General features: G+C 36.1%; 1 protein-coding gene and 1 pseudogene across 3 annotated transcripts in view; one reads left to right on the forward strand and one right to left on the reverse strand.

The window, feature by feature from the left end:
• Nucleotides 1-16,960, reverse strand: part of SLC4A10 (solute carrier family 4 member 10) — a 142,112-nt gene that overhangs the window by 42,316 nt on the left and 82,836 nt on the right. For all 3 annotated transcript variants that reach the window (XM_087819813.1, XM_016196641.2, XM_087819814.1), the window contains 3 exons: nt 15,831-16,005; nt 15,128-15,261; nt 14,491-14,736 (listed from right to left, as the gene is read on the reverse strand). In XM_087819813.1, coding sequence (XP_087675939.1) covers nt 14,491-14,736; nt 15,128-15,261; nt 15,831-16,005 — 555 coding nt within the window. The remainder of the gene's footprint in view (nt 1-14,490; nt 14,737-15,127; nt 15,262-15,830; nt 16,006-16,960) is intronic.
• Nucleotides 3,963-4,401, forward strand: LOC148092618 (ribulose-phosphate 3-epimerase pseudogene; annotated as a pseudogene).

The following is a 16,960-nucleotide window of genomic DNA, read 5'->3' on the forward strand; positions in this document are numbered from 1 at the left end:
TTCTTTGTTCTGAGTGATAGTCTTGTTAAAAATCAATCAGTATGCAAAAGTTTTTGAGTAACTACTACATATAAAGAACCATAATGAATGCTAGATGGAGGTAGCGGCAGAGAGAAGAATAAAGAGTTGGGCATAGTGATAATATTATGTAATAGAAAATAGTTTCTGATTTCATATTCTTTATAATTTTATTAATCAGTAAGAAGACATAAGCAAAGATGACCAATAAGTTAATGGTGTTAGAAGTTAACTTCAATTTACAATGGTTTGTTTCTAAAAATTCATTCATAATCCTGCTATTTGTGCTTCAGACAGCATTTTCTTATAGAAACATTTAATAAATGGTGGTTGGGCTCCCAGATTAACCCACATACACTACGTAAGTTGAAAATTAGTTGGACTGCAGTTTTAGTGATATTAACAGAATTGCAGGACCTAACTACCATTTCTAACATTATCTCTATAGGAAAATATCTTACAGTTTCTACTTGGTAAATCCCTCTGCCTAAGCAACAGTCATTCTTCTGTCTTTTACACTAGGAACTCAATCTGGTTTTTGTTTTTTTTTACCACTACTCATTTATTCTTCAACACTCAAAGTTGAGTGTTTAGTATTGCAAGAAACTCTACTTGACTTTGGCAATACGGACAGCATGGCTCCTGCTCTCACTAAGGGAGGTAAGAGGATTCCCCAGCTGGGCTCACTTGGAGCTGGGTTCACTAAGAGGGCAGAGGGTTCTAATGAGAAAGTTGGTGGCAAGGGCTGTAAGGGAATGGAATACGGAAACACTAGCTACCAGGGATAGTTGCACTGACCTCCATGGCAACAGAAGGAGGAACTATAGCAAAAGGGAAACAAAAGTACCTAAGACGCAGTAATAGACATTTATTAATGCAAGTTAGTCAATGCTCTAGGCCCCTAAGTCCCAGATTGGCCCTACATAGTCGTAGAAGACAGGCCTTTGTGTCAGAAGGCTCTGTCCTTTACTGGCTGTGTGGCGATGAGCAAATTAATCAAGCACTCTAGACCTTGATTTCTTCATATGTAAAATGGGTACAAAAATGCCTACCTTGAAGAGCTATTGTGAAAAATCAGTAACTTGATGTATACTAATTGCCCAGTAAACATTTGGACAGTTTTGAAATTGTGCATGCTATCATCATTGCAATCATCAGTATTAATTCTGGTTCATTTTCTAGTCTTTCACAAAATGCAGTAAAACTATTAATTTTCACCTTGAGATAACACAAAAAGAACACTAAGCTTTCTCTAACATGCTGATGCTCTTTTCATTTTGCTTCTAATGCTTTAAAGAGACTTAAACTCTGACCAGCATTAAACCAGTTTTGCTACTATTGCCAAGAATCCATAGGAAAAAAATTCCTGTTTAATTCTGGCTCGGGGTCATCTGATCACTGGGAAAATATACTAAAGATATAAACATAATTTTTTAAGGATATAAATTATTTTTAAAAGAAATAACACTAAAACTATTAAATTGCTGAACATTTACTAAAATTAAGAATCAGATCTGGCTTCTGATTTAAGAAGGAGGATTGAACTCACATATTTATTTTCTCTCGTTACCTAGAATTCAGTAAGCAAAGGAATAATATAAAAATAAACATGAGAGGGAACATCAACAAAAGAGGTATGTAAACCAATGGAATATGAAAATCAAGATGTCTTAAAAAGCAGAACACGAGAATAATAGTACTTGTACATATAATCCTTAAAATACTAGTATTATGCATGTGAAAATACAGAGGCACAAGTGACTTGGCCAAGGTTATACAGCTAGAAAAGTCAGAGCCAGAATTTGAACCTAGGCAATCCACTTTTAAACACCAACTGCAGTGGAGGAGGGATCTGGCCTACCCACTAGAATCCCAAAGTGGATCTGGACTCAGAGGAAGGCTCACATTCAACAAAGGATTTAGTAAGAAGTAGAGCTGAAAACATGGAAACTAACTACAGTAAATTTCAGAAATCCTCCCCCTAATACTACATACTTATTGACATACTACTTCATAGAATGGCATCAGAGATTTTCTTTCAGAAATACTATCAACGTTACAGGGCAAAATTATTTTGAACCTATAATTCCATATTGAGTCAAACAGGCAAATCAAATGAAAGGGAGAGTAAAAAAAAACCCAAAACTGTTGATTTTTTTTGTTTTGTAGATTTTACAGTTTTTCTTGCACACATTAATTAGAAAGCAAATTAATAAATAAGAAAGAAGATATGGAATGAAGGAAAGAGTGGATCCTAAAAGGTTATACACACAGAGAGGGAGAAGGTGAGGCCTGAAGTTCCAGAGCCCCCACAGATGCCTAATCCATGTTATCACACATATAAGAGCTGGTCTGATTTCTGAGTCCCAGCTTGGAATCAGGGACAAATACTAATATGAACAACCTTCCCATACTTATGAAGACACGCGGGCACTGCTCTAGGGACTAAGAATTAAAAGTAGAGCTCCTGGTAGCATGTCTCTAGTTTGAAATAAGATGACTTTCTTTCTTTCCCTCCCTCCCTCCCTCCCTCCCTCCCTCCCTCCCTCCCTCCCTCCCTCCCTCCCTCCCTCCCTCCCTCCCTCCCTCCCTCTTCCCTTTCTTTCTTTCTTTCTTTCTTTCTTTCTTTCTTTCTTTCTTTCTTTCTTTCTTTCTTTCTTTCTTTCTTTCTTTCTTTCTTTCCTTCCTTCCTTCCTTCCTTCCTTCCTTCCTTCCTTCCTTCCTTCCTTCCTTCCTTCCTTCCTTCCTTCCTTCCTTCCTTCCTTTTCTTTCCTTTTTAAAGTAGAACCTAAGGACTTGCATTGATCTTGGGTCCTCCCCCAGTGAAAGCTTAGCGATTACACCCATAGTAAACTCCCAAAACACTATCAGTTGGGTCTACAGTGTCTTGCTCCAATCTCTTGCTCCAATTTTAGTTATTCCAGGGTTAAATGGAGAAGCATTAGGTAAAAAAGCAAGGGTCACAGGCTTTCGAATGTCTTGCTACTCTTCTGCTTACACATATACTAACCTGCCAACCTCCACCTGTAATCTAGTTCACTAATAAGAGGTAGTATGTTTCCATGATGGGGAAATTCCCCCAAATTGATCTTTCTGTGACTTTACTTCAGGGGAAAAAAAGGCCCAACACTATGGGAAAACACTTTCATGCTCTGAAAATTTGGTAAAAGTAAATTTATTGTTAATAAAAGGTAACTAAAAGGCAAAATAGGGAAAATGTCAAATTTCTTATGAAGGTAATATCATAAGACAGAACTAGCATTGTAGTAGATGTATCCAAGTGAGTGTGTATGTATGCATATACATGTGCATACATGTAACAGAATTTTATTTAAAAGGAAGAACTTTATTTGAAATAGAGTTTTATTTGAAAGGAAGTTGGGGATAAAAACATTTATTAGCCCTTTGATCCCATTGGCACCAGAAGGCCCATTAATGGAGATTTGGGGTTTTATCATTTGCATAATATTTTAGCAAATCACTAAACAAACCAGCTCTTTTAAGTTTTCTTACCCACCCAACTAACAAAAACAAAGCAAAGTGCTAGATTTGACTCATTTACTTAAGACATAATTGATTCTAAAATAAATTCTTAAAAGCTCTAATTCATGTCTTTACTAAAAACGAATCATTTTTTCAAAAGAAAATTTAGTTACTGCTTAAAGATTAAGGTACTAACCCCTCAAAAAAAAAAAAGGGACACATCAGGATGATGCCTTCCTCTTGCAGGGAGACTCATGGGGTAGCCTGGCTCTTGAGAGCCAGTACCACAGCATTCAGCTATAAGACTGGCCTGTCCTTCCTCAGCATCGACCTGGCCACTCACCTCTGCTGGCCTCAAGGGCCAATTACCTGCACCTGGACATTATGTTCAAAACATCACCTTTGGTCACCCTGTGGCAAAAAGTCACCAGAAGCAGCTAGACCAGGGTCCTTTCTCTGACATGCACAGGATGGTGTCCAGGTTGGAACAGTGGGTAAAGCCAATGGCTGCAGTAGAAGCCCATCAATATACCCACGGGCTTCTATTAAAGACATCTGGGAGAATGGGATGAAAGTTGGACTTGCCATCAAACTAGGAGCTACAGTTGAATATTTGACACCATGGGCTAATCAGGTAGAAGAGGCCTTGGTTATGTCAGTGGAACCTGGGTTTGGAGGGCAGAAATTCATGGAAGTTATGATGCCAAAGGTTCACTGGTTGAGGACACAGTTCCTGTCTTTAGACATAGAGGTTGATGGTCCTGACACTATCCGCAACTGTGCAAACACAGGGGCTAAAAAGATTGTACTGTAATAAGGAGTGAAGATCCCAGGTTTGGGATCAACTGGTTAAGATAAAATTGCTCAGAAGCTGCTTAGAAATATTCTCTTCATCGATGAACTCTCAAGGAGCCCAATGTTTCTGCTCATGAAGTATACAGAAGAAAATGCCTCATATCCTTACCCAGCTTTGTCATGAATTCGAATAATGATATCATAGGTGACTACTGCAAAACAGAGCTGCCCAAAAAAACACTGTAAATATCATTCCTTAGGAGCAATAGTCTCTTTCTTGTTTAAGTAATTTAGTAACATATTGCCTGAATCTGTTGTCTCAAGCGGGTAGTATTTGCACTTTTTACATTTTTAAAAACACCAGTATAAAATGCCAATAATTCTGACTTGTGATGTTGAAATGTTTGACTTAAAATACACTCTTCACCAAACACTATGTTTTACTGGTGCTCCCCCATGCCCCACAATGTGAGTGCTCTAAGCCATCACGTTTATGTAAATGGCTACTGAGTGATTAGATAAACACTATAATTAAATGCCCTCATCCAGAAGTCTTTGCTTTTGTCAAGACTAATGGAGGTGATCAGTCTTCCTTACATGAGAAGAGCCTGTGGCTGTCTTCTGGAAAACATAATTTGGTAGAACTGCCTTCAACATTATTACTAATTTTAGTACCTGGGTTACAGATGATCTCTTTTGTCTTTGTAGTTATTATCAGTACCTTCCTGTGTGTGTGCTGAGCAGTAATGGTTTGTGATTCATTTTTTAAAAAGTCTCTTTATTGACTAAATTACCCCCAGAGTGCTGTGTAGCAAGTTACGTATTAATATATGGCATAAAATCAGAGAATTAAGATCTATCTGTATAAGCCAACCATATTTTTTATGCCTATTCTTTTTTTCAATTTCAAAAGTATTTTGAATTACCAAAATAATAAAACCACACTATAGGACATTTGTAAAATAAAAGAACAAAAAGAAAATCTCTCAGTCCACCAGTTACTATAATTTTTGACATATTTCTTTCAGTAGTTCTTATTATGTTTTCAACATATTTATGAGCATACAGTGTTTTTAAGCCCCATCAGTGGGCTTTGAGACGCAGTGTGACATGATCTGACTTGGGCTGTAAGAGAATAATTCTGGCTGCTTCATAGAGAACAGTCTGTGGAAGAGCAAGTGTAAAATCAGGGACACCAGTTGGAAGGCAATTGTAATAATCTAGACAAGAGATTATGGAGGTAGAGAGGGTGGTAAGTAGTGTTTAAATTTTATAGTGAGAGCCATTATATTTGTTGAAAAGTCTGGGTATGTGAGAGAGTAGTCAAAAATAAATCCATGTGTGTTTTTTTCATTTGAACAGCTAAGAGGATGGGGCTGCCATTAACAAGGGGAAAGACTTGCAGAGAGTTTGCTCTTACTACTCCAAACATATATAAGTGTTTACTCAGTATATCAGTTTTCTAGGGCTGCAATAACAAAATACCACTGACTGGTGGCTTAAAAATTAAAATTTATTTTCTTACAGTTCTGTAGGCTGGAAGTCTGTGATCAACGTGTCATCAGGTTGATTCCCTCTGAGGCCTCTTTCTTAGGCTTGCAGATGCTACGCTCTCATTGTGTCCTTGCATGGTCTTTTCAATATGTGTGTGCATTCTGGTATCTCTTTGTGTGTCAAATTTCCTCTTCTTATAAGGACACTGGTCAGATTTGATTAAGACCCACCCACGTGACCTCATTTAGCCTTAATTACCTTTTTAAAGGCCTATCTCCAAATATAATCACTGAGGGTTAGAGCTTTCACATACGAATTTTGGTGAAACCTAGTTCAACCCATGACAGCAAGTGATATGATTCATAGTGAGTAAGACCACCTCTCTTACTCCCTAAAGTCTGCTTTTATAATTGAAAAAAATTATAACATCGGTGCTAAATTCTTTTAGATATCAAAATGAAGAAATAAAATTAGCCTTCTACTAATCATTCTCTCTGAGAATGGTCATTACATTTCAACAAAGCAAAATGCTATGTATTTGTTATACAAACACATGACCTGTGGCCATTCAGTGCATCTTAAAGAAAAAACCACCAATCCCTGCTTAGTACTCTCTTTCTAATAGAGATGTTCATGCAAATTTCTGCCCTTTCATAGCTATTTGAGAAGAAAGTATGAAAGATAAATCTATTTAAGGTTTGCAAATCTATAGTTACAGAGAAAGAAAATAGCCGGAGGTAGATCTGAGAAGTAACATTGTTAGAAGACACTTAACAAAGGCTTACTGGCATCTACCAACCCCCTGGCTCTCTGAAGGCAGAAAGATGAAGATACTTTAATTTTGTACACAAAGGCTCATAATCCATTAGGAACAGTGAGGATAAAACAGGTAAATAATAAATTTATACTGGATACTATTGTAACTGGAGATAAGATTTTACCATTAAAACAAGAATTTAGTTCAGAAGCAGGAAGGGAAAGCAAAGATAGCAAGTGTTTGGATTAAGAATCAACAATAAGATGGGTTGCCAGAAGTTTGTTTATTGAATAATGATTTATTGAGTGCCTACTATTGTATTTATTTGGTTCTAAGATGTCAGATAATCCAATTTTAATGTCAGCTTTTTAATAGAGGAAAAAACTCTATGTTAAATGTGCATGTGAGTTGTAAAAAGCATTTTAGAAATGTAAAAATATGAACAAACATGTTCATTTTACGATATGTGCCAAGGACGTTGCTAGTAGAAGGGGTACAGAGGTGTGCCTGCCGAACAGTCACGGGCCCAGCATTATGGAGATGAATCTAATGGTTATACAAATAAATATACAAAAATACAATTATAAAATTATGTTGCAGGCAATTCTGGATAATTTTAGTCAAGTGTATATGTAGTAAAAAGGTGATTTTAAAAAGTTGAAATACCGGGGATTCTCTAAATCTGAGTTTTATTCTTTTGTTTTTGATTAGTGAGGACTAACAGGGCAATGAGCTATGGTAACCTCCCTTTCATCATCTTTGTCCCCACATCTCTGATCAGTTTTTGGAGTTCTGGTGGAGGCTGCAGTCCCGCCTCTCTTCCAGATGACTTCTTCACCATGCTGGCACCTGGTCTAAATTCGTAGTCAGAATTAGTTTTATTAATTCAGTTTGTATATTTTTATCCCACATTAAGATTCCCATAGCATCTCAAGTTTATCCAAAACTTCTAATTGAAATCTTTAAAAGTAGTGTTAAATATACTGGAAAAGAGAGCAATTGTCTTTACTTGTCAAACGTGATTGGTCAGGTGATGTCAATTATATTACAACGTATTCAGTTAATCAATATGTTTCAAGCATTACTATTTTCTATAGTATTATGCTGGGACTATGGGAGATAAAACTGTTACATTTTCTGCTTTAAAGGAGGCTTGGATCTAGTTAAGGAGAAAAATAATATACTTCTTTGAATATAAAGTCAGGCAGTAAAAAACATTTATCCATAACAAATCACTGTCCTGAGTTATACAGAGGGGCTGGGAGCTGGATAAAACAACAAAGAGATAGAAAAAGGGCCAAAACCAAAATCAAAACCTTCTGATGACTTAGTAGTGAGATCACGCTTTCTAACAGTCTGGTAATTATTGGATATTATTCAACTCCAGTATGCTAATATATTGGAATCTAGAGTTATGGTCAGACCCTGCTCTTTGCTTTGATCCAACCAACTGCAAAGAGTAAATACAATCTTGATATTTCCTTAGCTTGCCATCTTTGAGAGCTTTAGATTATTAAAATATATTTGAAGAAACATTTTATCTTCCATAAGCAGAGTGCTTTATTCTATTTTTGCCATTTCTTAAAATCAAAGCAACCTAGAAAAAGTTATTTCTACAAACTCATTACTTATTGCTAACTTGACAAATTCAGCTTGATCATCTGGTGTAATGTATGTATTCTTGAAATTAAATAGATTATCTTGACACTTGCTCTTGGCACAATGAAAGGAAAGCTTATAGCTTCAAATATAAGGTCTACATATTACTACATTATAAGATTAGGATGCCAGAGGTACTAGGAAAGTCTTAAAGAAATCAAAGACATTTCGTTATTTGGTTGGTAAAACTATGAATTTAAGGAAATCTGAATATAAGTGGCCCAAGTATAAAGAATAGCTTTAAAAAGTAGATGAGGCCTCTTTTTCAGTATCTTACACCTAAGCAAAATATGTGAGCACATAGGCATATTAAGTTTTCAAAAATTGTAACTCAGATGTACTGCATCCTAGCTTTGAGATTTTCTAAGAAGTTGTCTGATAAAAACTGTGCAAGCATGAGGCCACCAACATCAGTCGAAAACTTTAGGTGAGCATGAGTATAATGACACTTAAAACTGATTAGGTCACAGTGATAAGAACAGAAAACCACTAAAAGCATCATGTGAACTTCATGAAACACAAAATGTTTTATGCAAAAGGTGAGGTTATACAACACATTAAAGAAGCCATTATTGTTAGCAATGACTTTGATTTATTTTCTTTAATGCACATGACTAAAAGTATGATAACAAATACATGCATTGTATGCAGAGCAAAAAAAAAAAATGGTTTTGTTTTTCCAAAGAGCAAGTAATAGCAATACTTGATCAGAGTCATGTACACAGTGAGTGGTGCAGGAGACCAGTCAATCACAGTGAGTAATAAACTTAAGACAGTACAGTAACCCCTTTTTCCACAGAGACTGCTATTCTCTGTATTTCTCTTACACCCATTTCAGGTCCAAGAGACATTAAAACCTCAGGAGCCATCAGGATGAATCGATCTTTCCATACCTCCTACCTCACTAATTTTGGTTGGGAAGGGCACTAGGGCAATGGCACACAGTGACTAGCTCACATTCCTGCTCAGCCTTCAGATAATTAGGTTTCAGATATGCACACTGTGATAAAGTATAACTTAAACTGCTGGGGACCTTTTTTCAAAAAGCAGAGATGGAAACATTAAGAAAGTCAGGACCTGTGCCCTCTCATCCTGATCACCATGACAGGCAGGAATCATGGACAAATCAAGCTATTTTTTATCTCTGGTTATTCCTGAGCTTTCGTTTTACTTAACCCCACAATTTGTCTTGATCTCATCACTTTTAGACTCCTGGAATTTTACGATCCCATGTTTATCCACTCTGTCTCCATCATCTCTAATGTCTCTTTCCTCTGTCTCTGTGTCCTCATTTTTAAACACACACAACTCTGTTCTATCACAAATTATCATTCTAGTGATCTCATTGCCCTCTCCAGCAGGCACTGTTTTTCACTTCCTTTGACACCAAGGTGGCCTACGCATACCTTCTCCATTTCTTTACTGCCTACACCCTTCGTAATTTTTTTGCACTGGCTTCCAGTCATGCCTCTCCTCTCCACCCAATACTGTTTCTTAAAGTTGACAATGATCTCTTTTTTATTGTTTGATCTCTATACCAAATCTCTCTAAAGATTTCCTGATAGAATCTTGTCCCTTGCCTTCTATAACCTGATATTATTCATGTGGTTTGTTTGGTTTGTTGTTTTCTGTCTCTGACTTTTTATCTATTGGCTACAATTGTTTCATTCTTCTACCTTCAAGCTGTTACCATTATCCAGGGCTCAATCCTTGCTTATCTGAGCTTCTTCCTTTCTAGACTAGGGGATTTTTAAACTGCAATCCTCAATCTGAAGTGCCTTAGCAACTGCCACTAAGGGTGCAGGGAACAGCTGAAAGGGTGGACAATTGCTGCTTCCACACCACTTCAAACAGAATAGTTCTGCTTTTACCTATTTCATTTGTTCCATAATGTTTCCTTTGCAGAGCTTATCTGTATTCATCAGTATACTGAAAATTATATCAGAGTCATAAAACCTAATTCTGATCTCTTGTTTACCACTATCTGTATGACTTTGGACAGATATTGTAAAGCATTAATGAACTGCTTGCATCTCGGCCTGTGTCATTCCCTCCATCTGAACCACTCTGCTGCCCTATTCCTCAGCATCTTTCTAACTACTATTGATTTTTTGGTCTTCTATGTCACTTCATCCAGGGAGTCTTCTCTGAACCCAAAATTTGACTTAGGTGCTCCTCTCATGTAGTACCATAGCATTCTGTACCAACCCCTTAACATAGCATTTATTTCATTATGCTGTCTGTCTGTCTGCACTCCCTATTGAACTGGAAGCTCCTTGAGAACAGAATATTATTCATGATTTCCTAGCACCTAGCATAGGGTCTGGCAAGTAGTAGGTTTGAATGTCCAAGCAGAGATAAGTATGTATCTTAGCAAAAATATCCAAATCAAGGGACACTGCTCTTTTTGCAACTGAAGACAAATGAAAAGGCAAGTATCACTGTTACCACTCACTCTAATCAAACTGCTCTTCCCATCTGCCTGCTTTCCAGTGTCCCTGACACCTCCTTCATCCAATTCTTAACCCTGTGTATAACACCCTCACATTTTGCTTTCATTGGGAAAGTTATTTTGTTTCCACTCTGATTTTCTTGTCCTAAAACAAGAGTATACTGTTTAAAGCTATCTGTGAAGACCAAGAAAAAGTAAAGTACTAAAAATCATGCTATTTTCCAAAAGGAAAGATTAAAAATCACATGATCATGTCAAGAGATGCAGAAAAAGCATTTGACAAAATCCAGCACCCATTTATGATAAAAATTCTCAGCAAAGTGGGAATAAAGGGAAACTACTTCAACATAATAAAAGTCATATATGACAAACCCATAGCTAACATCATACTGAACAACAACAACAAAAAATAAAGTGCTTTCCTTAAGATTAAAAAAAGTGAAGATGTCTACTTTCACCACTCTTTTCCAACACAGGACTGGAAGCCTTAGCCACAGCAATTAAACAACAAGAAGTAAAAGCCATCCAAATTAGAAAGAAAGAAGTAAAACTGTCATTATTTGCAGATGACATAATACTATATATAGAAACCTCAAAGATTCCACCAAAAAACTGCTAGAACTGATAAATGAATTCAGTGAAGCAGCAGGATACAAAATAAATATTCAGGAATTAGTTGCATTTTTGTACAAAAATAATGAACCATCAGAAAATGAAATTAAGAAAACATTCCCATTTACAATTGCATCAAAAATTACTTAGGAATAAATTTGGCCAAAGAGGTAAAACACCTATACTTGGAAAATTATAAAACATTGAAGAAAGAAATTGAAGAAGGTACAAATATATGGAAACATATACCATGTGCATGGATAGGAGAATTAATGTCATTAAAATGTCCATACTACCCAAAGCAATCTATAGGTTCAATGCAATTCTTATCAAAATACCAATGGCGTTTTTCTCAGAACTAGAGCAAATAATCCATAAAGTTATATGGAACCACAAAAGACCCCAAATAGCCACAATAATCTTAAGAAAAAAGAACGAAGTTGGAGGTATTACGCTACCTGATATCAAACTATACTACAAGGCTATAGTAATCAAAACAGCATGGTACTGGCATAAAAACAGACACACAGACCAATGGGACAGAACAGAGAGCCCAGAAACAAACCCATACCTATATGGTCAATTAAGATGTGACAAAGGAAGCAAGAACATACAATGGGGTAAAAAAGAGTGTATTCAATAAAAGGTTCTGGGAACATTGGACAGATATGTGCAAAAAAATGAAACTAGGCCACCTTCTTACACCATACACAAGAATAAACTCAAAGTGGATTAAATACTTAAATGATAGGCTTGAAACCATAAAAGTCCAAGAAGAAAACATAAGAAGTAAAATCTCAAACATTTCTCTAGCAATATTTTCTCTGACATATCTCCTCAGACAAGGGAAACAAAAGAAAAAAATAAACAAATGTGACTACATCAAACTAAAAAAGGTTTTGCACAGCAAACAAAACCATCAAAAAAATGAAAAAGACAACCTACGAATGAGGGAAGACATTCACCTATGATATACCTGATAAAGGATTAATATCCAAAATTTATAAAGAACTCACACAACTCAACAGCAAAAAACCCCCAAACAGTCCAACTTTAAAAATGGGCAGAGGATCTGAGTAGACATGTCTCCAAAGAGGGCATACAGATGGCCAATAGACATATGAAAAGATGTTCAATGTCACTAATCATCAAAGAAATACAAATTAAAATCACAATGAGATATCACCTCACACCTGCCAGAATGGCTACCATCGATAAATCAACAAACTACAAGTGTTGGCGAGGAGGTGGAGAAAAAGGAACCCTGGTGCACTGCTGGTGGGAATGCAGATTGCTGCCACTACTATGGAAAACAGTATGGAAGCTCCTCAAAAAATTAAAAATGGAACTGCCTTAAGACCCAGTGATTCCACTTCTGAGTATATATCCAAAGAAACCTAAAACACTAATTTGAAACAATATATGCACTCCTATGTTCATCGCAGCATTATTTACAATAGCAAAAATATGGAAGCAACCCCAGTGCCCATCCATAGATGCATGGAAAAAAGTGTTGGTACATATATACAATGGAATATTACTTAGCCATAGAGATGAATGAAATCTTACCATTTGCAATAGCATGGATGGACCTAGAAGGTATTATGCTAAGTGAAATAAGTCAGGCAGAGAAACACAAATACCATATGATTTCACTTATATGTGGAATCTAAAGAACAAATAAATGAAAAAACAAAATAGAAACAGACTCATAGATACAGACTAATGATGGTACCAGAAGGGATGGGGGTTCGAGTCTAGGCGAAAAAGATGAAGGGATTAAGAAGTGCAAATTGGTAGTTACAGAAAAGTCACAAGGATATAAATAAAGTACAGCATAGGGAGTATAGTCAATAATATTATAATAACTACATATGGTGCCAGGTGTGTACTTGAAACATTAAGGGAATTACTTTGTAAAGCATATGATTGTCTAATCACTATACTGTAAACCTGAAACTAATACAAAATAATACTGAATTTAAACTGTAATTGAAAAATTAAAAATAAATAAGTAAATAAATAGGCATTATTTATTTTTATTTTTATTTTTTCAGTTATTTTTAGATACATCACTACATCTTTCTTAACAAAATTATAACACTGCACTATTTTGGTCTAATTTCAACAATTTCAATTTCTAATAATAACAAAGAAAGATAATAAATCTTCAAACATTTGAGGCCATATCTGAGCAGTTAATAAGAGCAATGGTGGCTGAGATAGAGGTTATAACTGCCTTGTAAAGAATGTATTGCTTTGCCTGGCCAGCATGGCTCAGCAGTTGAGCATCAACCTATGATCCAGGAGACTGAGGTTTGATTCCCGGTTTCGGGTTTGATCCCCAGTAGGGGGCATGCCCGAGGCAGCCAATCAATGACTCTCATCATTGATGTTTCTATCTCTCTCTCTCCCCCTCCCTTCCTCTCTCTGAAATCAATAGGGACATATTTAAAAATAAAAAAAAACACTGCTTCAAATACTTGCTATATAAAAATGTCTATACAAATGCAACAAAAAATCCTCAAGTTAAATCAAAGAAAGTACAAATATAATGTCCACATACAGTATACAAACACAGCCTTAGAAAAATTCTAAACTACTGGCATACTAAAACTAGAAAGAGCAATAGGTCTGATCCTGTTTTTAATCCTAAACTGTATATTAACTTCAATAGGCAATACCTGAGTACTTCTATCATAAATGTCATAAGTTGCAAAAGCAATATTACATATCAATTCAGTGATTTTTGTTTATGTTTTTATCATATTTTCAAACATCAGTCTAATACAATTTAACCCAGTGGATCTCTTTTACCTCACTGGTCTAAATCGGAAATCTTATATTTTCACTTTTTCCTTTGGATTATAGTAAATTGATAAAGCCTCAAAGAAAAACAAAAATCATATATATTTTGCAAAAAAAAGAATGCCTATTTAGCAAAATTGACCTTGGTTCACTATCTACTTAATAGGGAATTCGTGACAAATAGAACTCCAAAAAGATATTCTTGGCAGAGCTGTTGAATTGAGAACTCAAGTATCAGATGAGTAGCTCATTAGATTACTTTTAAAATCTTGTTCCACTCAGAGTCCAGGATTTAGGTCATGAATCAATTTAAGGCACTCTATCTGCTGAGTAAGTTCCTCATATTTCTTATAACAATAGCAATATTTGTAAAAGGGAAAGCCCCACAGCCAACAGGGGAAATGGTACTTACGAGTATTGTGTCAGCAGTTCCAAATCATTATGCATGTTGATTGGATATGCTTCGCTGAGTTCAAACAACTTCTCTAGGGCTTCATAAATGAAAATGATGCAAATAAGAGAAGCAAAAGCTTCTTCAGTAAACCGGGTGATATAGCAAACAAGGGAGCTTGCATCAGTGGCTACAAGTATGATACATAGGGTTGCAGTCCAAAGTCCAATACTAGCTCTTAAAGACAGGTATGACAGCCCATATTCTCTAGGAGAAAAGGAATAATAGAAGGAAGGTCATTTAACAACCCGATACCATTTTAAACAGATGGAAATAAGTCCAATTCATGAAGTGAAAGTAAATAAGCTTCACATCCTGTATCTAAACTCAAAACTGTCTAACGGGAACATCTAAGGGGATAAAACTAACAGCGGTTCTCAGTGTTGAGAACTGAATATAATTTTTTACAAACATCACAAAACATTATACACAAATCTTTTCATTTTCCTTTATTTTCATGGAGAGGCAAAAATGACAAACTGAATCAAATCAACCACTTCCACCTCTCCCAGCAGACCTCCAAATTCAATGTTGGGGGAAGTATAAATACAGTAGAAAAATAGAAAGGGGCTAAGGGCCAAAAGTATATAATACTTACTTGCAAAATTTAAACAAAATCTTTTCAAACACCAAAACTGGTCCTGTACTGCCTAATATGGTAAGAGGCTGTCCACCAAAGAGAGAGTAGGCTATCCCAGTCATGGATGCTCCAAAGAGAGATTCGATTGCACTCTGTGTAGAGATATAAATTATTTCATTATCTAAGCTGTACAGGCGGCCATTATAACTAAGGGGAAATGCTCAAAATACATGGGTATATATTTTTTTCCATTGCTATGAAATCCTAGCAACCCTGGGCAAGATGTGGGATAGGAGAATTAAAAAGAGGCAGGCAGGCAGCAGAAAATAAATGGTAGTGAATGGAGGTGTGTATTCTCTACCTTCCTATCTCGCTTTTCCTTTGCTTACTGAAAGTTTACACATTTTATAAGTGAATGGACAGAAGCATGGCTTGTAATGGACCTCCTGTGAGGTAAGAATCACAGCCTAAAGTTAGCCTAGGATGGGGGCCAGAGATGAGATCAGAAGCTTGTGGAAGCCTCAGAATTAATTGCTTTGTGATATTCTACTCCCAGATCACCAGTCCCACTAGTCATCCAGGAAATACATATGAAGTTATCTGCCAGACCATACATCAAATCTCTCCACATAAAGGAATCCAAAATTAAACCCTCACTGATCTACTATGAATCTTAAAAACTGATTAATGTCAAAAGTTCAGAGAAAAGTATAATACATACTATACGACCTTCAGTGGCTTCTCCCAGCAGTCCTCCAAATGTGATGACAGGAGACATACACGCGCAGTAGAGAAAGAGAAAAGATGCTAAGCACTGCAGGCTGAAAGCATCTCTGAAGTCACTCCAGAAGTATGGAGCTTTTCTTTTGATATCTAAAATAAGTCCCCCAAAAATCCTAAGACAGGGGGGGAAACACAATAGTGAAATCCAAATATAAAAAACATACAAAGCAAAATATTCATTAGCTTTGGTTGCCAGGTCCCAGTATAGGTTTTCCATCAGCTGAGATGATACCCAATATTAACCTGCTACATTGCATTATTACCATCTACAGGGATGGCTTTGTACCACTATGTTTCCTCAATTCTTAACCAACTATTTTGTCAATGACCAAAAAACCTCCAGTTCAAACAAGGTTCAGAGCTGTTCATCAGTCAAATTTCAAGTAATGAGATTTAGAATTACTCTAATTTCTGTGCCATTACTCCATCAACCTACTCCTAAACTCAGGCCTACTACTCACAATTGTTGGCAGTATTTTCTAATTGTTTACATTTTATTTAGCATAGCAGAAAGTGACGAAGGGAAGGTAAACTGGCTTTTGTATACTCCTATAGTGAACATCAGCTGAGAGAAAAGCAGCAGTGTTTAAACATGGCTCCAGTTTCCAGTTACCTACTCTCTCTGCAAAAAAACACACACAAAAAACAAAAAAAAAACAACGCACCGCTCATCAGATACAGTTCCAGGCAGGCTTCTAAATGGCCTTTGAATGAGACAGACAGCTTCCACAGTTCTTTTCAATGTTAGGCAAAGGCAACTAAGTGGAGGACCTTATAACCATCAACTTGTACCCATTATTGCCTAAATATATCTCAATGTTTGTCATTCACGAGACAATAATGACCTTACTTGGCATAAATGTATTTATTTTTTTCAAATACATCCATAGCCAAACAGAAACACTTGAAAGAGCATTTTGGGGAGGGGAGAATAGTATTAAATTGTGAAATACTGCCTAAAATTTGAGAGCTAAAATGTTTTTGATCTATTAGGAATAAGGATATTAATGAACAGGTATTCTCATTCTTTGAACATTTAGAAATAATATGCAGACTTCACACTTGACT

This window comes from Miniopterus natalensis, chromosome 8 (genome assembly GCF_054644295.1).
Source record: "Miniopterus natalensis isolate mMinNat1 chromosome 8, mMinNat1.hap1, whole genome shotgun sequence".
Classification (NCBI taxonomy): domain Eukaryota; kingdom Metazoa; phylum Chordata; class Mammalia; order Chiroptera; family Miniopteridae; genus Miniopterus; species Miniopterus natalensis.